The sequence below is a fragment of the Lygodium microphyllum genome, chromosome 19 (assembly GCF_053477565.2).
Source record: "Lygodium microphyllum isolate KBCC chromosome 19, Lygodium_microphyllum_v1.1.10, whole genome shotgun sequence".
NCBI lineage: Eukaryota > Viridiplantae > Streptophyta > Polypodiopsida > Schizaeales > Lygodiaceae > Lygodium > Lygodium microphyllum.
The window spans coordinates 63,852,802-63,877,778 of record NC_141153.1 but is presented as its reverse complement, the minus strand read 5'-3'; the positions used below and the strand labels follow the sequence as shown (position 1 = coordinate 63,877,778).

The following is a 24,977-nucleotide window of genomic DNA, read 5'->3' as shown; positions in this document are numbered from 1 at the left end:
TTTTAATGATGTGTTAATCTTTGAAGAGAATAGGTTTGACAGGAAACTCAAGTCCTTATGTTCCAACAAGGAAGGGGAGCTAACTCGTTTTTGTGTAGATTGTGGCATTCACCAAGAGTTTGCCAACATGAATATCCCTTAAGAGAATGACCTATTAGAGCGGAAGAATCGCAATGTGATAGAGATGGTGCAGACTATGATGGAGCATTGGCAGACACCTTAGTGTCTATGGACCGAAGCAGTGGTCACTGTTGTCCACATTCTTAATTGATCCTCTACCTTGGTTGTTGTTGGTATGATCCCTTTTGAGGCTTATTTTGGAGAGAAGTCGAATGTCTCTTGTTTTAGGGTTTTCAAGTGTGATGGCTATGTTCATATTTCGAAGAAGAAGCAAGACAAGTTTGAGTTGGTTCCAAGAGACAGGTGTTCGTTGGATATAGCTTATAGTTACATGGATACAAGCTTTATGATCCTACTTCCATGTAGGAGTACACGAGTCCAAATGTTTAGCTCGTGGAATTTCCAACTATAGAGAGGGGCGCTGAGCATCTTGTTCTTGGAGATCCAGGTGATAGTTGGGCATGTGCTCCCATGCCTTTGGAGCCTTTGCCTATTGAGGCTTCACCCTTAGCGGATGAGGAGATTGCTTTACCGCCGGCTTCACCTATTGAGTTAGTCTCGATGGATATTCCAGAGACTTAGGTAGAAGGAGAGCGGCGAGAGGGGAGCATCAACCTTCTCCTTGTTGGGCTCAAGATACTCTAGTAGGATGGTCTATGGTGTTCTCGGAGGAACCAGGCACATACCACCGAGCTTGTTTGTACTAACTACTATTTGATGATCTATGCCATACAAGATAGGGAGCCCATCTCCGTGAAGAAGGCTTTACAATCACAACATTGAAAGAAGACTATGGAGTAGGAGTTGCATTGTATTAAACGGAATGGCACTTGGGATTTTGTGCCTCATCCCGTTCATAGGAAGGTGATTGGTGTTAAATGGGTCTTTAAGACCAAATATCATAGTGATGGCACTCTAGATAAGCACAAGGCACAGCTCATTTGCAAAGGGCTTCGCACAATGGCCAAGGGTAGATTTCCGTGACACCTTTGCACTTACAGCTTGAATGGCTACTATTAGAGCCGTTCTTGGCATCTTGCCTTAGCTAGCCATAGAAGATGGTCGGTTTATCAGCTTGATGTGAAGTTTGCATAGGAGGAGATCTATGTTGAGCAGCCTCTTGGCTTTTCCTCATCAGATGGACAGGTGTATAGGTCGAAGAAGGCCCTTTATGCTCAAATAGGCTTCATGTGCTTGGATGAGAAGTTAGACTTGTTTCTCCAAGGGAAGTTGGGGGTATCGACGCTCCTCTTTTGATCCCCAATTGTATGTCCACACCTCAGCTGGAAGACATGCGTTGTTCGTGCTTTATGTGGATGATCTTATTTTGATTAGTGACCATACCCAGAAGGGCAAGGAGACCAAGGAGGCACTACATGAGGTGTTCTAGATGATGGATATGGGTATTTTCCGTTTCTTTGCAAGCAATGAGATCTACGAGATTCCAAGTGGGATTTTCATCTCCTAGCAACAGTATGTGCAGAGCTCTTGGCCATGTTTGAGATGGAGGGATGTAAGGCCATTTCTACTGCTATGGATTTGAACTAGAACGCTATGGTCCATGCAAATTCACTGGTGGCAGATGCTTCTCACTACAAGTAGTTGATTGGATCCTTGATTTGACTTTTTAACACTCGGGTTGATGTGTGCTTTCTTGTAGGTTTGTTGGCTGGGTTCATGGGTTTATGAACCCAAGTGTCAGAGTGCAGCGGTGCGGAAGCGTAGGATTGAGAGAGAGAGAACGTAGAGAGAAGAGAGAGAAAGAGATAGTGGAAGATGAAGACCTGATGTATAAAGTGTGCTGTATACAAAGATATGCAGATATATACACGGGCGCAGTGCGCGGGACTGCGTGTCTCCACCTTGACGATGCAACCTGCTGTTCACCTCGAAGCCCGCTGCAGTCTGCACGATCTCTTGTCTGAAATCTGCGAACAGAGGCGGAATCTTCATGTATCTCCAGCCTGGAACCTGCGTACTAAAGTGAGTAAGCAGACTGCTGAAAACCCGGCTAATTAATGCCAAATCCCGCGCCTTAAGCTTGATTGAGTCTTGACATTGATGAAATTTGATGAATTTCAGAAAAGCCCCAAACTTTCAAAAGAAATTGGGCTCGAATGATGAAAAGCCCCAAATTTTATCGGGAAATTGAAGAGAGATTTGACAATTTTTGTAAAATTTCTACTCAAAAGATGTTGAATTTTGGGCCCGATGATGAATTTTGCCTCAATGTCGATGAAGAATGCCGAATTCTCGAAAGGCCCCAAATTTAGTGGCAAAATTGGAGTGAAATTTGGTTAATTTGTTGAAAAGCCCCAAATTTGATGAAGACTAATGCCAAATTTCTTTCAATTTGATGAAGAATTTGATGAAATTGATAGGAGAATCCTTGCATTTTAATGAAATTTGAAGCAAACCGGGTGGGTTTGACAAAAACCCCCAATTTTGGCACAATTTGGGCTTGAGAGGGTTAGCTGGTGTGAATAGTGGCTTGTGTGTTGAAAAACAACGAGGGAGAGAAATAATTGATTTTTTCTCTTGAAACGATTTTTGAAATATCAAGGCTGTCGGAGAGTAGGATGCCAAAGTCTCAATGATGTGACGTAAAAAAACAAAATGTCAGCATAAAGGCGGCATTTTGCCTTGTTGATGTGGCAATGGGCAGGTGGTTGTTGCGTCCATGTCAGCAGCTCGGCGGAAAGGTGGTGACACGACAACTTGTTGTGTTGAGGGCAGCGGCGATGCGTGATGGGCAGCAGGCGTATGATTGGAGATCGTTGGTGGGCAGGAGGGACAAGTCCGTGTCGACAGAGCAAGCAGAGGTGTGACCTGTGTCAGTTCAAGGGTGGCATTTCCAAAGGCAAATAGGATGACATGCAACTGTGAGTCGTGTGTGGAGCAAACAGACAGGGACACCACGGATCACATTGAGAGGACCAAGGCAAAGCAGCGGCTGGTGCGATGACAAGGCTGTGACCTGTAGACAGCTTGAGCACACACTAGACAGTGGGCAAGTCCCAGCGGTGACGATAGCACGGAGTGCAATCACCAAGAGGACTAGAGTCAATGCGAGGGCAATGGCTCTAGATAGCAGTCGGTTGAGGTGTGGTGCTCAATGGCAATGGCTACGAGAAAATGGTCGCGAGTGATGGCGAGGGTGATGAAGAAACTTTGCTTTGATACCATTGTTGGCCTAGGCGTGGAATAATTGCGTGATTAATTTAATGGAAAATGAAGGAGAATGAAAGAATTAATCGATGCACAACAAAACTCAATCATGAATGAGAAGTAATGAATTAACAAGAGAGAGACTACCACGCTCTAGTCGATCACACTGAATAATGCCACAATTGTGCAAAATGAGACACAAAGTGTGTTTAAATAATAAAATATGAAACCCTAACGGCTTAACTATCATAGGAAACCCTAAAATAAACCCTAACTCTAGTGTCACTTAGAGCTAGGACTAGGGGAAACAATGGCATTTAATGATAGCTTAAATGCCTAGGAAGCTTGGATCATTGATCAAAGGGCATCAATGCATAGCCCTTCCATTGCCCTCACATGTCGCCTTTTGGCAGACATTGCGGTTAATGGCTCGTGGTTCTTTTCCATCACCTTTTTCTTCATCAGGTTTAGGCGCCATCACCCTTCGCATTTGGAGCATCTTCCATCTGGCATCACCATCCCTTTGCTTGTTGCCAACATCCTTCTCCTTCAGGTTCCACCTTCACTTGCGTTTTTCAGCTTGGAGACTTCCCCCACATATGGTGTCACCTTCCCCAGCTAGGCATTAGCATCTTCTTACCTAGCGTCACCTCCACACCTGGTGTGAGTTTTTGCAGGCCGAGGTATCTATGTTTTTGGGTTGATAGGCCTTCACACGTTGCATTTACCCTCTAGGTGGTTGCCTCTTCATTTGGTGACCTCCATCTCATTAGGATGCATGTCACGTACTCTATGTATGAAGTTGATGGTTTGAAAAAGGGTCTCCATCATCATGGGGAGTGTAGCAAACTTGGCTCTAATGATCTCATGTCTTTGAGATTAACTTCTATTGAAGTCCTTAATGATCTATTAGACCAAAATGATGATTCCAATAGATTCATGCTATGTCTCTTCATGTATAATGTCATGAGGACATGTGTTTTTGAAACCTCACTTAACATATGGATTAATTTTCAATCACATGATTAAGTAAATGTTGCATATGCGAGGTGCAACTGGGGTTAGAGTAAATTTATGAGCCCGAGATCTGAGAAAATCACGGGATGCCAAAGGCGAAATTTGCTATAAGTTAGGTTGCATAGGTACTTGGTGGTATCTGGTGTCAATTGTTGGCCTAGGTCATTCATTTGCCAATAAGTGTCAGTTGGTGACACTAGAGATGTGGCGTTTAATGATACCTAACACCGATCTAATGTTCAAAGATGGCACAGAGAGACTTAGAAGTGGAAGATTTAACTATTGGTACAGAGAGATTTAACTATTGGCTAGTTAGATTATTTTTTTGGGTATCAAAATAATTATTAGATTAATTTTCAGTAATTAAAGGCTAAAAATTAATATTTAATGATGGATAATGTTGGAAAAACCATTTGGAAAGGTTGCCACTTGGCAAACTTGCCCATACATGCTGGTAAAAAAGTGAAAAAGAGGAAAAACGAGATCATTCTTGTTGTAGCAAATGTGGGAGAGTCGTGAGTAGCCATGACCAGCCTATTTTCAGCCATTGCAGCCAGCCATGAGTGAGTTTTGAGTAGGCGATTGCAAATTCGGACCCTCCACAGCTAGGTGATTACATCCAGGTACAAGGTGACAACCGATTTGGATGTCTTAGTTGTAGGCGATAACATATAATGCTGTTGTGGCAGGGCAGCAACTGCATTTGACATTCTTCGGGACAAAACTCTGAAATTTCTCTCTCTACAGCTTTCTCTCTAATCTCCCAGCCATTTCATAGCTGCGCTCGGAAGATCTCAATATTTGGACCCTTGGAGGTTGAGAAATTGCAAATTTCTCTATTGTAAATCCTAATTTACAACAGAAATAAGGGTTTAGCAGCAGCCTCGGGAAGGGTGCAAAAGATTGGAAGTTCCAAGAGTTGGATTTTTCAGGGTTGAAGGTGAATTTCAGCTAAATTCAGGTGGAGGACTAGCCAACCATTGAATTTGAGGCATTTCCATCGTCTATGAAGTGGGTGAAGGCCAATCAAGTGCCCGAATCAAGGGGCAAATCGGATTGAAGACTTGCTAGTGAGTTTGGACAGCAAGGGGAGTTTGGATTGCAAAGGGGATTGGGGGAATCTTGTTGTAAATCAACTTCTTCTTCAATAAAGCTAAAGAAATACCGAAAGGGGTGCCAATTTTGGGGGCAATCAGGTGTGCATTGTCCAAGATCAATAGGTAAATTTGTATTTTCAGAATTGCATTTATTGTTTGCTATTGTAATTAAGTTGTAATTAGGGATTTACCACCCATCCATGGAAGGAATGCTGGTTTCACGGATCCATTGCCGGGATACCATCAAATCCTTTGAATTGGTGGGTCTATGGTACTTGATTGCAACTTGGGGACTATCGCATTATTGCTGAAATTGTTCTCAGCAGTGAATTAAAGCCAACATGTCTTCACATGGTGATACGGGATCAAGTGGATAGGATGCATCACTCCTTGGTCAATCATGTGATGAAGAGGGAAATGCAATGGCTGATGTTGGGCATGGTTCTCAACATGGACAGCATGCTGAAAATGTGGGAAATGACCCAAATGTTGGCACTTCAATGCATAAAGATGCTGATGAACAGAAAGGGGCTGAAGAATTTGATGATAGGTCCAAGGATTGAATGTGTATAGCAGCAAATCTTTTTGCTGAATTGGCAAAGGATCCCCAGTTTACTCGATTCTTGAATGCCCCAAAGAAGGACAACAAAGGCAAAGAGAAGAAGACACCTTCTACAGCTTCGGGACAGCCACAAGAACCGAAGGAAATGCCTAAGCCTTCTTTAGAAGAGCCCAAAATGCATGATGAGCACAAACAATTGGTATCCGTGGGGCAGCAAGTGCAAATGCATGGCCAACTTGGTAGTACCAATCCATGGGAACACGGGCAGCAAGGCAATGGTGCACATGCAAGTATGGGACAACAAGGATACTTTGGTGGTGGTACCATTTTTCATGCTATGGTTGGACATGCACTACATACGAGAATGTATGGCACAAATCCCTATGGTATGCAACAGCCCATGCATGGCTCACAACAGCCAATGCATGGCTCACAACAGCCAATATATCTGGGTAATGCAAGTGGAAAGCCTAATCCCATGTATTGCAGCATAGGCATGATGCCTGGGGCACAAAGCGGCCATATGGATATGTATCGGCACTCCCAAGGACTGTTGGAGCACAAGGATTTGGTGCTGATCATGTAGATGCTTCAGATAGTGCTGGTTTTTATGCAAATACAGCCAATGCACCCTTTTTGGAGTAGCCCATTTATGATAACTTGACTCCCATAGATCCGCCGAAGGACTATGATGAAGGTGACGAAAGTGTGAAGTTTGAGCCTTTCAGTGTGGTGCACAAGATATGCTGAAAGCACTTGTTTTTATTCAATAGTTTGATGCAGCCTATTCTCGAGGCAACTTCATAGAGGCATCTAAGATATGCAAGGCATGGTATGTTATGTTGGCTGGTAATTTTCAGCATATATTTGTTGGGTATTTTACTCACGCCTTACTTACGCCTACGCTCATATGGGAGTGTCGGTGATCAATAGGACACTGGGGCACTTTTTACTCTCGGTAGGAGAGGTTTTTTCCCCCAGACTTATGGTCTTATTATCGTATGTACTTATGTGCTTATGTTACACACATTTAGGCACTTAGTGTGTGTTGGGTGTGAACACCCCCCTACAACCCTAAGGGTTGTACTTTGTACTTTCTGATTACACTCATTCAGTCTATTCTCTTGGGTGTCGTGCTTCAACTCTGTCTCTCTCACTCTCACACTGTCTACTGAATCTGGCTGTACCTTGATCCTCTGCTCTCACATTTGGTATCAGAGCGGTCCTCAGTAAGCAACCAGGAGTCCCCGCCAGTCTTGCCCCCGAGTTGCCAGCTCCAGACCTGCCCAGTTCTACCCTGCGCGCAGCTCCAACAGTCAACGCGCAACACTGCCCTGTCCCAGCGCGCCACCAGCAGGAGCCGTCAACATCCCAGTAGCGTCACGTCAGCTGCAGGCGTTGACGTTTGTCAGCGCAGCCTTCGCATGAAGTCCGCCTGCAGTCGTCCACGTCAGCAGTTGCGTCGCCTGTCGACCACGTCAGCAGCTGCGTCGCCTGTCGTCGTCGCCTGTCGACCACGTCAGCAGCTGCGTCGCCCGTCAGACCTCGCGCAGCCCGCCTGCCCGCCTGCCGCCGTTTTAAAGCTCCACGTCAGCCAGTCCGCCCGCCCGTCAGACGACCTGCCACGCAATCAACCTGCCCGCCGTTTGACACCCACCTGCAGCTCGCGACAGTTCTCACGTGTCCACGTCAGTACTCTGCTCCACGTCAGGTAAAATTTTCAACAAATTTTTTTAATTTCAGCCCAATACCAATTCTGGTAGCAGAGGGTCACACGCGGCAACACAGAACAAGTGCAAGGAAAAATTTCAAGCAAATTTTTAGACAGGATCGTCAGACATTTTGGGGCTTTTGTGTATTTAGTGGACAGTTGCATTCGAACTGCTAATACAGTCACAAAAAGACTGTTTTTGACAGAAATTTGGCAAAAATTTTGCGGATTTTGACATAATAGTGTTGCACTGCACTGTTTGCACCTTGGGAAGCGTGCAGTAAAAGACAGTTTTCTGACAGAGTATGCCCTTGCACATTAATTGCAGAAATGTATTTGCTGCAATTTTTGGAAATTTGCAGATTTCCAGTTCATACTGCTTTGACATTGCTCATTTTGTCTTTGGAAATTTGTCATCATGGCAAATCAGGGAGGTGATGTTTTTACGTATGTATCCAAGGAGGACAGACTGGACGGAAACAACTATTCCCTTTGGTCATTTATGATGAAAAATGTATTAGTGGCCAAGAATTTATGGGATTATGTCAGTGGAGAGGAAACTCGGCCGGGAGTTGTAGCTCCCGCTACTCCTCCTCCCCATGGCGCACGTGGACAACGGGGACCTCAGCCCGCTCCACCTCAGCCACTTCCTCCAAGAACTGCAGCTCAAAAAGCTTGGGATATCCGTGATGCACAGGCCTTGTCGCTGATTGCTCTGGCAGTTCAGCGGTCCATCATACCTCATATCCGTTCGGCATCTTCTTCACGAGATGCATGGTTGACTTTGGAGCATATGTTTGCAGGAAAAAATGAGACACGGATCTCTTTCTTAAAGAAAGAGTTGGAAACTCTGAAGATGCATGAAGGTGATTCTATGCAGGATCACTTAAACAAAATTCAGGACTTGAGGGAGCAGCTCATGAATGTAGATGAATATTTTTCGGATGCACAGTTGATATCCACCACCTTGAATTCCCTACCTCCTTCGTACTTGTCTTTTCATATTGCATTGAACCTCACCATGAGGATTGCTGAGCACCCACTCACTTTTATTCAGCTGGTTAGCTTGCTTCTAGAGGAGGAGCAAACACGGAAAAATAGTGGTGTGGATGCTATAGTCTTTGAGCAGGCTTTTGTGGCAAGACAGAAAGGCAAGAATAGCAAGGTGAAAAATGCTCCACAGAGTTCTGGCACTTCGGGCACATCGCAGAATCAGTCACAAGGGGGGATGCAAGCAAAGAAAGGAAAATGTCATTATTGTAAGAAACCCGGCCACTATATCAGTGAGTGCAGAAAGCGCATTGCCAAAGAGAAGAAGAAGGAGTCAGGAATGTCTGTTTCTACTACGCCTTCCACTGCTAGTGAGTCCGCGTCCTTTGTTGAGGACAGGGACTATTGTTTTTACACTTGCAGTTATGACATCTCTTGGGCCGATAGAGCACTTAGCCCTACAGAGGATGCTGACACTTGGTTCTTTGACAGTGGTGCTTCTAGACATATCACATCTTGCAAAGATTTGTTTGCTTCAGTTAGTGCACCTCTCGTTGGGAAATCGGTACAGTGTGCCAATAATGCATCATACCCTGTTCGTGGTATTGGGGAGATTCAGCTCACAGCCATTGATGGCTCTATTCTCTGCCTGCAGGATGCTTTGTTTGTGCCTGGAATAAAGAAGAATTTGCTTTCTATTTCTTCTTTGGCACGTTGTGGTATGCAGGTCACTTTTGATGATGACCGTTGCATGGTTCGAGAAAAAGAATGCATGACATTGGTCTTGACAGGATCTTTGTGTCATGGTTTATATGAGTTGGATGCTCTTTCAGTAGATCAGTCAGCATACTTGACATCCACTCTTACTGCTGCTATGATACAGGCGGAGTTATGGCATGCATGTTTAGGGCATGTAAACTTTGGCAGCTTGATGCTTTTACAGCGTACTCAGATGCTGGATGGCTTATCTCTCTTGGAGAGACCTCCTGAGCACTTCTTTTTCTCGAACCATGCAACGGTCACTTTTGATGACGACCGTTGCATGGTTCGAGAAAAAGAATGCATGACATTGGTCTTGACAGGATCTTTGTGTCATGGTTTATATGAGTTGGATGCTCTTTCAGTAGATCAGTCAGCATACTTGACATCCGCTCTTACTCTTGCTATGATACATGCAGAGTTATGGCATGCATGTTTAGGGCATGTAAACTTTGGCAGCTTGATGCTTTTACAGTGTACTCAGATGCTGGATGGCTTACCTCTCTTGGAGAGACCTCCTGAGCACTTATGCGAGGGATGCATTTTGGGGAAAATGCATCGTTTCTCATTTCCTCGTGATGTTGCTTTCAGGGCAACAACCAGATTGCAGTTGGTGCATTCAGATGTTTGTGGGCCTATGCAGACCATGTCATTGGGTGGTTGTTATTATTTTGTGACATTCATTGATGACTTCACACGTTTTTGTTGTGTCTATTGTTTGAAAAAGAAGTCAGAAGTGTATGATGCATTTTTGGCTTTCAGTGCACTTGTTGAAAACCAATCTGGATGCCACATTAAGACTCTCCGTTCGGACCGAGGGGGGGAATACATGTCCTCTATGCTGAATTCTTTTTTGCAGCAGCAGAAGGGCATAGTACATCAGTATACTACAGCTTGTACTCCACAGCAGAATGGGGTAGCAGAGAGGAAAAATCGGTCACTCATGGAGATGGCCAGATGTATGCTGAAGGCAAAGAGCTTGCCTCATAGTTTTTGGATGGAAGCAGTCATGTGTGCTTGCCATATTTTGAATAGATGCCCTACCAAAGCCTTGAAGACCATCACACCATTTGAGGCTTGGAACAGCCGTAAACCTTCTGTTGGTCACTTTCGTACCTTTGGGTGTCTTGCCTATGCCCATATTCCACAGGTACTTAGAAGAAAATTGGACAACAAGGCTGTTAAGTGTATTTTTATGGGATATAGCAATGAGAGCAAAGGCTACAGACTCTATGATCCCGTTACTAAGAAGGTTTTTGTCAGCAGGGATGTTGTTTTTGATGAAAAATCAGAATTATCCTTGGCTGTTTTGGACACATATCAGGCTGCCCGTGATGTTTTTGAAGGGCTGCTGCCCATTACTTTTGGTGATTCAGCTGGAGGTTCACAAAATGAACCTAATGTTCAGCCAACTGCTCCTATGGATAGTGCAGAAATTCAGCCATTGGCTGATCGGAATATTCAGCATCATGCTGAAATAGAAATTCAGCAGGAGCTTGCACACAGCCAGGATGCTAGACAGCTACCTAAATGGTATTTGCAGACTATGCAAGATAGTCCTTTGGATGCACCCATGGCTGGTCGTACTAGAAGGCAAACTTGTTTGCATGACTCAGCACATACTATGGAGTTTATTATGGCAGCAAGTACTTTTGATAATGAAGAGTCTGAATGTTATGAGGATGCACAACACAGTGTGCATTGGAAGGCAGCCATGCAAGCTGAATTAGATTCTATTACTAAGAATCAAACTTGGGATTTGGTGTCCTTGCCATTTGGGAAGAAAGCCATTGGAACAAAATGGGTCTACAAATTGAAAAGAAAAGCAGATGGATCCATTGATAAATACAAGGCACGGCTGGTAGCTAAAGGCTATGCACAGAAAAGGGCATTGATTATGAGGAGACATTTGCTCCTACTTCCCGTATGACGACCATCAGGTCTATGATTGCTTTGGCTGCACATTATGGTATCAACTTGATATCAAGATTGCATTTTTGCATGGGGAACTTCAGGAGGAAGTTTATGTACAGCAGCCCATTGGTTTTGCAGTTGAAGGCTCAGAAAATTTGGTATGCAAGCTCAAAAAGGCACTATATGGTTTAAAACAAGCTCCTAGAGCTTGGTATGAAAAGATAGATGCTTTCTTGCTTGGTCAGGGGTTTCTAAACAGTTCATCTGAGTCTACCCTTTACGTATGTAAAGAAGGGGGATCTATGCTGATTTTATGTCTTTATGTTGATGACCTTTTGCTCACTGGAACACATGCTGATTAGATTTTTGCATTCAAACAAAATTTGCAGCAAACTTTTGACATGTCTAACTTGGGAGTTTTGCATTACTACTTGGGCATCCAGTTCATACATAATGCTCGAGGTATTGGGTTATCACAGTCACGGTATATTGGGCAGCTTCTTGAGAAATTTGGCTTACAGGATTGCAAGCCAGTTACTACTCCCATGGAACCTGGACTGAAACTGTCATTACATGATGACAGTGATTTGTTTGATATACATACATATGCTCGTGCAGTTGGATGTCTTATCTATCTATGCAATACTAGGCCGGACATACAGTTTGCAGTTTCAGCCTTGAGCATGTATATGATCAGCCACGTATGTCACATTGGCAAGCTGTCAAGCGTGTTTTCCGCTACTTGCAGGGTACTCGTTCTCTTGGGTTGCTTTATGCCAAGGGGGGACCACTGCATTTACATGCTTACAGTGATTCTGATTGGGCTGGTGATTATGATACACGTCACTCTACTAGTGGCAATTGTTTCTTTCTTGGCACTTCTTGCATTTCTTGGCTTAGCAAGAAACAATCCACTGTTGCCACATCGTCATGTGAAGCTGAATACAAGGCAGCTTTCACCACCATAGTTGAATGCGTATGGCTTGGACGCTTGCTAGCTGATTTGGATGTATCTGTTATTGAGCCTACTCCTTTGTTCACTGACAGTGAGAGTGCCATTGCAGTGGCACGGAACCCAGTGTTTCATGCTCGCACGAAACACATTGAGATTCACTATCACTTTGTCAGAGAGAGGCTACATGCAGGTGATATCAACCTTGTCTATTGTCCTACCACCAGTAATGTGGCAGACATCTTCACCAAAGCTCTTCCTCGTGACAAATTTGCAGCATTTCGCGATGCTTTAAATTTGATATCCTTTGGTGGCGGATGATCCTTGTACTCTTGATCACTCTTCACTCCAGGGGGGTTTGTTGGGTATTTTACTCACGCCTTACTTACGCCTATGCTCATATGGGAGTGTCGGTAATCAGTAGGACACTGGGGCACTTTTTACTCTCGGTAGGAGAGGTTTTTTCCCCCAGACTTATGGTCTTATTATCGTATGTACTTATGTGCCTATGTTACACACATTTAGGCACTTAGTGTGTGTCGGGTGTGAACATCCCCCTACAACCCTAAGGGTTGTACTTTGTACTTTCTGATTACACTCATTCAGTCTATTCTCTTGGGTGTCGTGCTTCAACTCTGTCTCTCTCACTCTCACACTGTCTACTGAATCTGGCTGTATCTCGATCCTCTGCTCTCACAATATTGGGCATATGGAATGGTTAAAGAACAATGTGCAATGTTGTGTTGACTATGATGCCCTATGGAAATTCCAGTGTAGTACTTTGGTTTGATGCATTTGGCAGTGCAATCGAGAACGATTGCAAGGATTTCAAAGGGGAGGGCTGTCATGAGGACATGTATTTTTGAAATTTCACTTAACATGTGGATTAATTTTTAATCACATGATTAAGTAAATGTTGCACATGTGAGGTATAACTGGGGTTAGAGTAAATTTACGAGCTTGGGACCCAAGAAAATCACGGGATGTCAAAGGCAAAAGTTGCTATAAGTTATGTTGCTTAGGTACTTGGTGGTATTTGGTGTCAATTGTTGGCTTAGGTCATTCATTTGGCCACAAGTGTCAATTGCTAACAATAGAGATGTAGCGTGGAATTGTACCTAACGCTGATCTAATGGCCAATTTAACTATTGGCTAGTCAAATTATTTTTTTGGGCACCGAAATAATTATTAGGTTTATTTTCAATAATTAAAGATTGAAAATTAATATTTAATGATGGATAATGTTGGAAAAACCATTTGGGAAGGCTGCCACTTGGCAAACTTGCCCATACAGGTTGGTAAAAGACTGAAGAAGAGGAAAAACGAGATCATTCTTGCTGTTGCAAATGTAAGAGAGTTGTGAGCAGCCATGGCTAGCCTATTTTCAGCCATTGTAGCCAGCTATGAGTGAGTTTTGAGGAGGTGATTGTAGATTTGGACCCTCCATAGCTGGGTGATTACATTCAAGTACTAGATGACAGCTGATTTGGATGTCTCAGCTATAGGCGACAATGTTTAATGCTGTTGTGGCAGGGTAGCAGTTGCATTTGACTGATTTTCAGTTATTTCGTGACAAAACTCTTAATTTTCTCTCTCTACAGTCTTCTCTCTCATCTCCCAACCATTTCATAGCCTCGCTTTGAAGATCTCAGCATTTGGACCCTTGGAGACTGAGAAATTACAAATTTCTTTACTGTAAATCCTAATTCACAGCAGAAATAAGGGTTTAGCAACAGCCTCGGGAGGTGTGCTAGAAATTGGAAGCTCCAAGAGTTGGATTTTTCAGGGTTGAAGGTGAATTTCAGCTGAATTCAGTTGGAGGACTAGCCAAGCATTGAATTTGGGGCATTGCCATCGTCTATGAAGTGGGTGAAGGCCAATTAAGTGCTCGAATCAAGGGGCAAATCAGATTGAAGATTTGCTTGTCGCTTTGGACAGCAAGGGGAGTTTGGATTATGAAGGGGATCGGGAGAATCCCATTGTAAATCAACTTCTTCTTCAATAAAGCTAAAGAAATACCGAAAGGGGTGGCAATTTTGGGGCCAATCAGGTGTGCATTGTCCAAGATTAGTAGATGAATTTGTATTTTCAGAATTGCATTTATTGTTTGCTGCTGTAATTAAGTTGTAATTAGGGATTTACCATCCATCCACAGAAGGAAGACTGGTTTCATATAAACAAAGCAAACAACAAGAAAGTAGTCATAATGGGGGAATTTGAGTACAAATACGATGATGACCCCTTTGTTGATGTGAGGCTATTTGTGATGACTATCTCACATGATGTGATATGATAGTGCGGATCTTTAGATAAATGTGTGGTCAATGCGTAGCGCTTGGTGGCAGGGCCTCCTAGGTCTGCACAACTCTGTTGCTCTGTTGATAGTCACTTTGGGCGGTCTTCTACTCAGTGGGGTTGGTGCAATCTGCTCTTGAATCCAATGATAATGGACTCTAATATTCGATGGACCTTGATTGGAAGACAAGATTACATGCCAATTTTATTGCACAATGATTGTTTGTGAAGAACATAGTGGGTGGTTGTGGATCATGGCCCAACTCCTCCAATAGCTGTCCCAAGTAGAGAATCTTAGTGCGCTTAGTATTTTTTCCTTTGTAGAAACTGGGCTGCTTCTGGCTAAGCTAGAACCAATAGAGATACTTAACTGTTGGCCGTGGAACTGCCTGCTAGCAGTATTTCCTCCAACAGTCAGTGTTGCATAGCTCCAAAGAACAAGCTTGCCAATTCCTCACGGCACCAATGAAAGTGCCATTGAGATATCTCAAGACTCATGGCTGCCTGCCAATGAGTCAAGTGAGGTACCAAAGAAAACTGAGTCAGTATTGTCACCGGAAAACATAAATTGGGCTAATGTTGGCAAGATGGAGAAAAAGAGCTAGCAAGCTACTAGAAGAAACTGATTGAAACCATCATAGATGATCCATAGGTGTGCTGAGGGTACACTTGTACATACGATGTGAAGCAAGCAGCTTAGAGGCCATAATTATGCATTGGCAAAAATATGCCATTCTCATGCTGAAATATGTTTATGCCTAGTGAATAGGGCAAAGGGCCTAGATTATACCTTGAAAGCAGCTTGCAACTGATGCATAATGTCAGCCATGGTAGCTCAATTAGAGCCATTAATGATGAAATCAGCAACGCAAAGAAAGAAACATAAGAAAAGAAAACCAGCAGGAAAATAATGATGGTCGGGATTGAGCCAAGTGGAATGAAAATCTTGTGAAAGAAGTCAGCATATCTTCTGATACAAGGGCTGTGTACTTCAGACCATAGAAATGTCAGATGGTAGATAACAAAGCCCTGTAGCTGCATTTGTGGAGATAAAGAAAAAGTCTTGCCACTTGGATGGAAACCACATACAAACATGTACTCAAACATGCACAAATGTATGTACTCGTACAAGGAGGCATTTATGTATTTAGGCATTACTGTATGTGTGCTTGCGTGTATGTAATACATCTGAACTTTTGGTGAATGTGTTTTCTTGTTTTACCATCATTAACCTATGTAATGTCTGATTGAGATCATGATGCTCACACTCCTTTTCTTCTTCTCTTTCCTTTTTGAAGTAGCTGACACCTCGTTGGCTTAGGCAGACCCCTATGGTCATTGTCATTATATATATCAGTATTTTTGTTGCCAGGTAGTCAAGATCACATCTTAAGATCTGTATTGTATGTTTGATAGATTGTCATAGAAGATCTGTGAAGTGATAGCTACTTGATATACAGCTGATTATGATCTTACTGGACAAATCATCTGGCCTGGAGCAGAGCTCATGAACCAGTTTATCTTGGCAAACTCTCAATTATTTAATGGTTTGTCAGTTATCGAGCTTGGATCGGGTGTTGGTAAGGTGCTGTTTTTTCTTGTATCATGCTTATCTAAGTCATATCCATGTTTTTTAATAATGCTGCTTTAGTTTTGAGATGCATTGTGTACATACTGCACAGGTTTGTTTTGTTGGTTTTGGTGTGCTGAAAGTCTAAAGAGATTAGGAAGACTGTGATACGTGTACTCAAAGCAGTAGTTTTAAGAATGATAATAGAACAAAGAATGTTGTCTAGGAAAATAGAAAGACCAGAGTTTAGACAACTATTTCAGTTTGAAGATTGTGAACTGATTAGATAATTTGTACGGTACGGTATTAGTACAAAATAAAAAATTGCCTTGGTTATTTTAGACTATAGGTGATAGAGCACATGCTTAGAGCTAAAATAGCAATGGCATTTAAGTTAATAAGATGAATACACAAGGGTAACAAGGCAAAACCTGATGTGCAATATGCGCAACGCGCTACAAGTAGATAGATGGGAGTGTATACATGATACATAATACGTCATACAAAAAAGCAAAGTGTAGGGTGGGACTAGTACCCACCATCCAGATATTCATGGATATAACCTTTAGGTTATTTAGATGGAGGGCATATTAGTGCTTTCCTTTTCAGGCAGTGTAGGCTGTCCTAGGCACCTGGGTTATGGGTGTGGCCACTTTATTACTAGTTGTGGCATCAATTTACCTATTTATAGGTGGCCTATCGTCTCACTCTCATTATTCAGCATTGATCCTTGGTGATCAGCCAGCCCTCCTCACTCTCTCATCCCCTTGCTACCGTTTGGTGTCTATATTGATGCGTAGAGCCGTGTTGGAGCTGGCTATTGCAAGCTTGTATCTGTCAGCCATTGTAGTTAGATTGTTTCTTCTCTCTCTTGCGTTCTCTTTTAGCCTCGTCTCTGTTCTTGCTTTTCTTTTTGCTGCGCACTCTCATAGGTTTATCTTTTAGCTTTATGATGAGATGTTTGATAGAGAGTGGTCTTTGCTCCTAGCCTGATCCTACATGAGGGGGCACATTGGTGGTTTGGTGGAAGGCAGGGAATCCATGGTCATGATGTGCTTTCTACGACGTTGGTTTGTGACATGCATCGAGATTAAGGTACTTTTACTTCTTGTGGTCCGGTATTGGTGTGATTGACATTGACATTGATGTCTTTTCGAGGCACCTTAGTGGTGGCTTGATCACCTACTAGTTGGGTATGGATGGTCCTATTTGAGTGCCATTATTATATGTATTATGATGAGTCCTTAATTCTTATCATTATATATATTATTGTGCTTATAACCCATGATGTGAGAGCGTGTTAGCAATGCACAAATCTTGGGTGCCAGAGTGCTTAACCTAGGTGGCAAAGTTCCAAGTCATAGTACATTTCAACTTTGTGTTTGGTGCCTTAAATGTGGTCAAATGGTATTTTTGGCCCATGTTAAATGTTGGCCAACTTGCCATAATTGTTGTATTTATTTCTACCTATTTATACACAATTCCTCCTCCACTGTCCTTTGTCAAACACTCATCCATTAGCACACCTGTTTTTTGTTGAAGAGAGGGAGACTATTGCGCTTCGTTGTCTGACCTTAGTTCGTACCACTATGCTACTCTTGAATCTTGGTATATGGATTCCATTTCCCGAGTGTATTCTCTTCATGGTTTTTTGTGTTCTTGATGTTCTTTTCTCATCGTTGTGTTTGGAGTAGATCTATTAGTACTCTCTCTTTGCTTTTCCACAATTTTTTAACAATGAGGAGGTGAAGAGGGCAAGAAGAGTGTGGAAAAGGTGCGTTTGGTTGAGCTAAGATTGCCGTGGGTGAGAAGGCTGAAGCTCGAGAAGCTGAACTTGAGATGGGGGTGTTGAAGATGAAATGTTTGTGGAGTTGGAAGTCTTTCAGGAACGCCATATGTGCTTGAGCCAAGGCCCAGTGAGTGCAAGTTGTTGGGTATTTCACTTATGCCTCACTTACGCCTACGCTCACATAGGAGTGTCGGTGATCAGTAGGACACTGGGGTACTTTTTACTCTCGGCAGGAGAGGTTTTTTCCTCCAGACTTATGGTCTTATTTCGTATGTGCTTATGTCACACACTTATGGACACTTATCGTGTTCCGGTGTGAACACCCCCTACAACCCTAAGGTTTAAGGGTTGTACCTTGTACTTTCACTACACACTCTTTCGGTCTATTGCATTGGGTGTCGTGGTTCACTCTCACACTGTCTACTGATTTTTGTGTTGAGCTTCGATCCTGACTTCATCTCACATTTGGTATCAGAGCTGAGGCTCTGCTCTGCTCAGCTCCGTCCAGCCTCCGGGGAGCTTCTTGCTGAGTCCAAGCTCCAGCTTCTTAGCTCAGCTAACAGCAGGGTCCAGCCTCAACCTTTGGAAGGAGACGCCCTGCCCTTCTGCTTTGCACAACAGCGCCTTGTCTTGCAACAGCTCGTTGACCTTCCCCTCCGCACGCCAGTTGCATGCCATGCCAGCTGTCTCGCCAGTCCACAGAACGTCTCGCCAAACCTATCCTAGCGTTGCCTACTTGTCCCGCCCGTCATCTGGTTGCGCCTTTGTGCTGCCGTCATCAGGGAATGCGGCCCTGTGCCGCTCATCAACACCACGTCCGCCCGCCAATACAGTAGTGCAGCTCCGCTAATTGCGCTACCTTGTAGCTTGATCTTCAATGCCACCTGTTGCTGCATACTCGCTTGCCTGTGCTTGAACCTCCATCCGCCTGTGGCCAATGACGTCTCTACATCTCGCCACCAGCTCGATATTTCTGAGGTATTAATTTTTTATAAAAAAACCTTTTTATTCTAGACTTAATTTTTGGAAGAGGGGGTTTCTACCCAAGCACATACAAAACCGTGGATACGTATGTAGGACACGGTGGATGTAAAATTTTGGGCAAATTTATCAGAGATTTTGGGGTTTTTGTGTTTTTTGAGGACATTGGCACATGTATTGCAGTTTCATCACTGATAGACTGTTTTGAACAAATTTGGGGCAAGAAATTTTGGAGATTTTACTGATACAGTTTTGCTGAACATTGAATGCACCTTGGACTGCGTGTATTACAGACTGTTTTGACAGAGTGCACCTCAGTGTACTAATTGTAGAAAGTTATTTCTTGCAATTTTTGGAAATTTTGAGATTTCCAATTTGGTTCAGCTTAGACATTGCTCTTTTGCTTCTTTTGGTAATTGATTATCGTGGCAAATCAGGGAGGAGATGTCTTTACCTATGTAGCCAAGGAGGATAGATTGAATGGAAACAACTACTCACTTTGGTCCTTCATGATGAAGAATGTGCTTGTGGCGAAAAATCTTTGGGATTATGTCAGTGGAGAAGAAGTTAGGCTTGGAGTTGTGGCTCCAGCTACTTCTCCTCCAGGAGGCGTGCACAACGAGCACCTCAGTCTGCTCCACTTCAGCCACTTTCCCACAGATCGCAGCTCAAAAAGCATGGGATACACGGGATGCACGGGCTTTGTCGTTGATTGCATTGACAATTCAGCTGTCCATCATTCCCCATATTCGTTCAACAGCTTCATCACGAGAAGCTTGGCTAAATTTGGAGCAGATGTTTGTAGGAAAGAATGAGACTCGCATCTCTTTCTTAAAGAAAGAGCTAGAGACATTGAAAATGGATGAGGGTGATTCTATTCAGGATCACTTGAACAAAATTCAGGACTTGTGTGAGCACCTCATGAATGTTGATGAGTACTATTCGGATACACAGATGATATCTACTGTATTGAGCTCATTACCTCCTTCTTTTCATACGACCTTAAACCTCACCATGAGGATTGCCGCACAACCAATCACTTTTCTTCAGTTAGTTTGCTTCTAGAGGAGGAGCAAACAAGAAGAAATAGTGGTGTGGATGCTATAGCCTCTGTGTAAGCTTTTATGGCTAGACAAAAATGCAAAGGTAGCCAAGTAAAGAATGGTCCGCAAGTAAAGAATGGTCCGCAGAGCTTTGGGACTTCTGGCATGTGACAGGCAAGTAAAAAACAAGGAGGCACACAAACCAAAAAGAGCAAATGCCATTATTGCAAGAAGCCAAGCCACTACATCACGGAGTGCAGAAAGCGCATCGCCAAGGAGAAGGAATCAAGGCTGTCTGTTTCTGATGCTCCTTCCATTGCTATTGAGTCCGCGACCTTTTCTAGACAGGGACTATTGCTTTTACACATGTAGTTATGACACTTCTTGGGTTGATCGAGCATTTAGCTCTACTGAGGATGCAGACACTTGGTTTTTTGACAGTGGTGCTTCTAGGCATATGACATCTCCCAGAGATTTATTTGCTTTTTTTGGTGTAGCTCTAGTTGACAAGTTTGTACATTGTGCCAACAATGCATCATACCCTGTTAGAGGTATTGGGGAGATTGTGCTCATAGCCATTGATGGCTCTATTCTCCGCCTCCAGGATGCTTTGTTTGTGCCAGGCATAAAGAAGAATTTGCTCTCTATTTCTTCTTTGGCACATTGTGGATTGCAGGTCACATTTGATGATGACAGATGCATGGTGAGAGACAAAGAAGACATGACTTTGGTCTTGACAGGCACTTTATGTCATGGGTTATATGAGTTGCATGATACAGGCAGAGTTGTTGCATGCTAGGATGGGGCATGTGAACTTTGGTAGCTTGATGCTTTTACAGCATACATGGATGCTAGATGGATTACCTCTATTGGAGAGATCTCTTGAGCACTTGTGCGAAGGATGTATTTTGGGAAAAATGCGTCGTTTTTCGTTTCCCCGTGATGTTGCTTTTAGAGCAACAACCAGGTTGCAGTTAGTGCATTCAGATGTATGTGGGCCTATGTAGACAAAATCATTGGGAGGATGTTACTATTTTGTGACTTTTATTGATGACTTTACTCAATTTTGCTGGGTTTACTCTTTGGTCAAAAAGTCAGAAGTTTATGATGCATTCTTGGCTTTTGTTGCACTTGTTGAGAATCAATCTGGTTGTAAAATAAAGACTCTCCGTTCGGATCGAGGGGGGGAATATATGTCCTCTATGCTGCTTTCTTTTTGAAAGCAGAAGGGCATTGTCCATTAGTACACTATTGCTTATGCTCCACAGCAGAATGGGGTTGCAGAGAGGAAGAATCGGTCACTCATGGAGATGGCTAGATGTATGCTGAAAGCAAAGAGCTTGCCACATAGTTTTTGGATGGAAGCCGTCATGTGTGCTTGCCATGTTTTGAACAGATGCCCCAGCAAAGCATTGAAGAAAATTACACCTTTTGAGGCTTGGAACAGCCGGAAACCTTCTGTTGGATTGAATGTTTTGAGGATTCACAACAGACTGGGATGGCCGCAATGCAAGCTGAATTGGATTCTATCACTAAGAATCAAACACGGGATTTAGTGTCTTTGCCATTTGGAAAGAAAGCCATGGGAACAAAGTGGGTCTACAAGTTGAAACGAAATGTAGATGGATCCATTGACAAATATAAGGCAAGGCTTGTAGCTAAAGACTATGCACAAAAGAAAGGCATTGACTATGAGGAGACATTTGCTTTTACTTCCCGCATGATGACCATCAGGTCTATGGTTGCTTTAGCTGCCCATTATGGATGGGCTATGCATCAGTTGGATATTAAAACTACATTTTTACATGGGGAATTTCATGAGGAAGTATATGTACAGCAGCCCATTGGTTTTGCAGTTGAGAGATCAGAACACTTGGTTTTCGAGCTGAAAAAAGCTTTATATTGTTTGAAACAAGCTCCTAGAGCTTGGTACGCAAAGATATATGCTTTCTTGCTTAGCTAAGGGTTCTTAAATAGCTCATCTGAGTCTACCCTTTACGTATGTAAAGAGGGGGGATCCATGCTGATCATTTGTCTATATGTTGATGATCTCTTGCTTACAGGGACACATGCTGGTCAAATTTTAGCATTCAAACAAAATTTGCAGCAAACTTTTGACATGTTAGACTTGGCGTCTTTGCATTATTACTTGGGTATTCAGTTCATACATGATGCTAGAGGTATTGGGCTATCACAGTCAAGATACATTGGTAAACTTCTTGAGAAGTTTGGCTTATAGGATTGCAAGCCAGTCTGTACACCAATGGAACTTGGACTAAAGCTGTCATTACATGATGAGAGTGATTTGTTTGATATACACATATATGCTCCAGCAGTTGGATGTCTTATTTACCTATGCAACACTAGGCCGGACATACAGTTTGCAGTTTCAGCTCTGAGCAGATATATGCATAAGCCACGCATGTCACATTGGCAAGCTGTTAAGCGTGTCTTCCGTTACTTGTAGGGTACTAGATCTCTTGGATTGCTTTATGCCAAGGGGGGACCATTGCAGTTATATGCTTACAGTGATTTTGATTGGGATGGTGATTATGATTCATGTCACTCCACTAGTGGCAATTGTTTCTTTCTTGGCTCGTCTTGCATATCTTGGCTTAGCAAGAAATAGTCCACTGTTGCCACATCGTCATGTGAAGCTGAATACAAGGTAGCTTTCACTACCATAATTGAATGCGTATGGATTAGACGCTTGCTAGCTGCTTTGGATGTATCTGTTACGGAGCCTACTTCTTTGTTCACCAACAGTTAGAGTGCCATTGTAGTGGTATGGAACCCAATGTTTCATGCACGCATGAAACACATTGAGATACATTATCACTTTGTCAGAGAGAGGCTACATGTAGGTGATATCAGTCTTGTCTATTGTCCTACCACTAGTAATGTGGCAGACATCTTCACCAAAGCTCTTCCTCGTGACAAGTTTGAAGCATTTCGCAATGCTTTAAATTTGATCTCCTTTGGTGGCGGATGATCCTTGTACTCTTGATCACTCTTCACTCGAGGGGGTTTTTTTGGGTATTTCACTTACGCCTCACTTACGCCTATGCTCACATAGGAGTGTCGGTGATCGGTAGGACACTGGGGTACCTTTTACTCTTGGTAGGAGAGGTTTTTTCCCCCAGACTTATGGTCTTATTTTGTATGTGCTTATGTCACACACTTACAGGCACTTATCGTATTCGGGTATGAACATCCCCTACAACCCTAAGGTTTAAGGGTTGTACCTTGTACTTTCACTACACACTCTTTAAGTCTGTTGCATTGGGTGTCGTGGTTCACTCTCACATTGTCTATTGATTTCTGTGTTAAGCTTCGATCCTGACTTCATCTCAGACAAGTGTGTTCATGGACGTGTAGAGGTGTCTTGTCGTGTCCTTGTGAGTTGAGATTTTTGAGTTGAGATCTATTGGAAGGTAATCCAAGGGTTTCTACTTGCCCACTTGTTTTGGAGTTGTGGAGGATTGTGATGCTAATGCTCTTGGTGTGAGCCTTGGGTGGAGAGTTTGATTTCCTTGGATGAGGATTATGAGTATGAAGTTGCTATTATGAATGATATTGAGAGTTGCTTTGTGTTCACTATGCTTGGAGCGAACACTTTTTGAAACAACTATCCTCCTAGAGTTATAGACTTCAAATTCATCGAGGAGTAAATTATAGTGTAAACGCCCTTATATACCATGTTCCATTGACTGTGGTCTAAAGGTTGTGATTTTGTATCTTGTTTGAGGTATAAGGAAGCTATATGTATTTTTCTATTTGAGCATTGACCTTGTTCCAGTTTTTGTTAGTTTGTGTGGTGTTGTCATTGCCAGTGAGTTGGGAGTGTTTGCATATGCTAGAGTCTTGAGTGGTGCTCTACATCTCTTTTCTTTTCAGTGCCACATCTTTTGCAAGATTCAGGTGGAAAAAATGACCACAAAGTTCAAGATGTTCTTTGGGACTAGGAAATGATGCTATGTAGTTTGTGGAAGAATTTGGGACAACGTGTTTGGTGGGTGGATTGGATGAAGAGAACTGGTTGAAGATATTTTTCAACAAGATCCATGGAACAGCTAGAGAATGGCTAGCCACATGTATATGGCTCAAAAAGTTGCCCAGACACTGCTAGTGGAGGTGGATTATAGGATGCTAAGATGGCTTTGTTTCATAGGTTAACCAAGACGGAGGATGCAAGTGTGGTTTGGAGGATGTTGTTGTTTTATTTGTAGGAGGAGAACCAAAGTGTGGAGTAGTTCGCTCATGGATTTTGAATCTTTGTGGAACCAATAGAAGAAGTCTTTAGGAGAAGAGAGGCCCCCTTGGATGCTAAAGAAGGATCTGTTTATAACCAATCTGAGGGCCATATTCCGTCTCAAGGTGTTGGAGAAGCCAGAGACATATGGGGAAGTTGTAAAGTTTGCCAATGAGATGCAATGGAGAAGGTTAGGCTGGGACATTGAATGTATAACCTCCTCCTAGAGTCTTTCTTGTAGTGCAAAGTGTGGTACCGGCCAAAGGACCTTCCATGCAGATTCCTGAAAAGAAGGCAGCTTCAATGGTGAATAGGATGAAAGCCATCTCTAAGCAGTTGCAACATCTATGGATCCATGTTATGGAGGAGCCAAGGAGAAGACCAGAGTGGAGACCATGGGCTTGAAATGAATATGGTGGGTATATGAGGCAGCAAGGAGGAAGAGGAGAACAAAGAACATGCTACAATTGCAAGGAAGTGGGTCATCTAAGCCCGATTGCTATATATGCCTAGGAGAGGAGACATGTAACCGATGCCATGTTGACTGCAATCATCGGATGTTTGGAGCTTTGCAGATTGACAAGTAGTTTTACTTTGATCAATTGTTGCAACAAATTTTTACTTGATTGTTCAGAGTCCAGACCGCATAGATAGATAGCCTCATCTAGATTGTCTTTCGGGTTTTGATCTCTGTATGTGATAGGATCCTCTACATTGGAACCTCTTTGTTCTACACTGCAATGAATAACAGAAACAG

The 24,977-nt window shown here is 43.0% G+C and overlaps 1 protein-coding gene across 1 annotated transcript in view; it reads left to right on the top strand.

Annotated features, from left to right (window-relative positions):
• The window catches only part of LOC148019956 (Putative methyltransferase family protein), an 81,335-nt gene that overhangs the window by 25,014 nt on the left and 31,344 nt on the right, over positions 1–24,977 (top strand). The window contains exon 3 of the mRNA XM_087700176.1: positions 16,046–16,165. Within this exon, the coding sequence (XP_087556302.1) occupies positions 16,046–16,165 (120 nt within the window). The remainder of the gene's footprint in view (positions 1–16,045; positions 16,166–24,977) is intronic.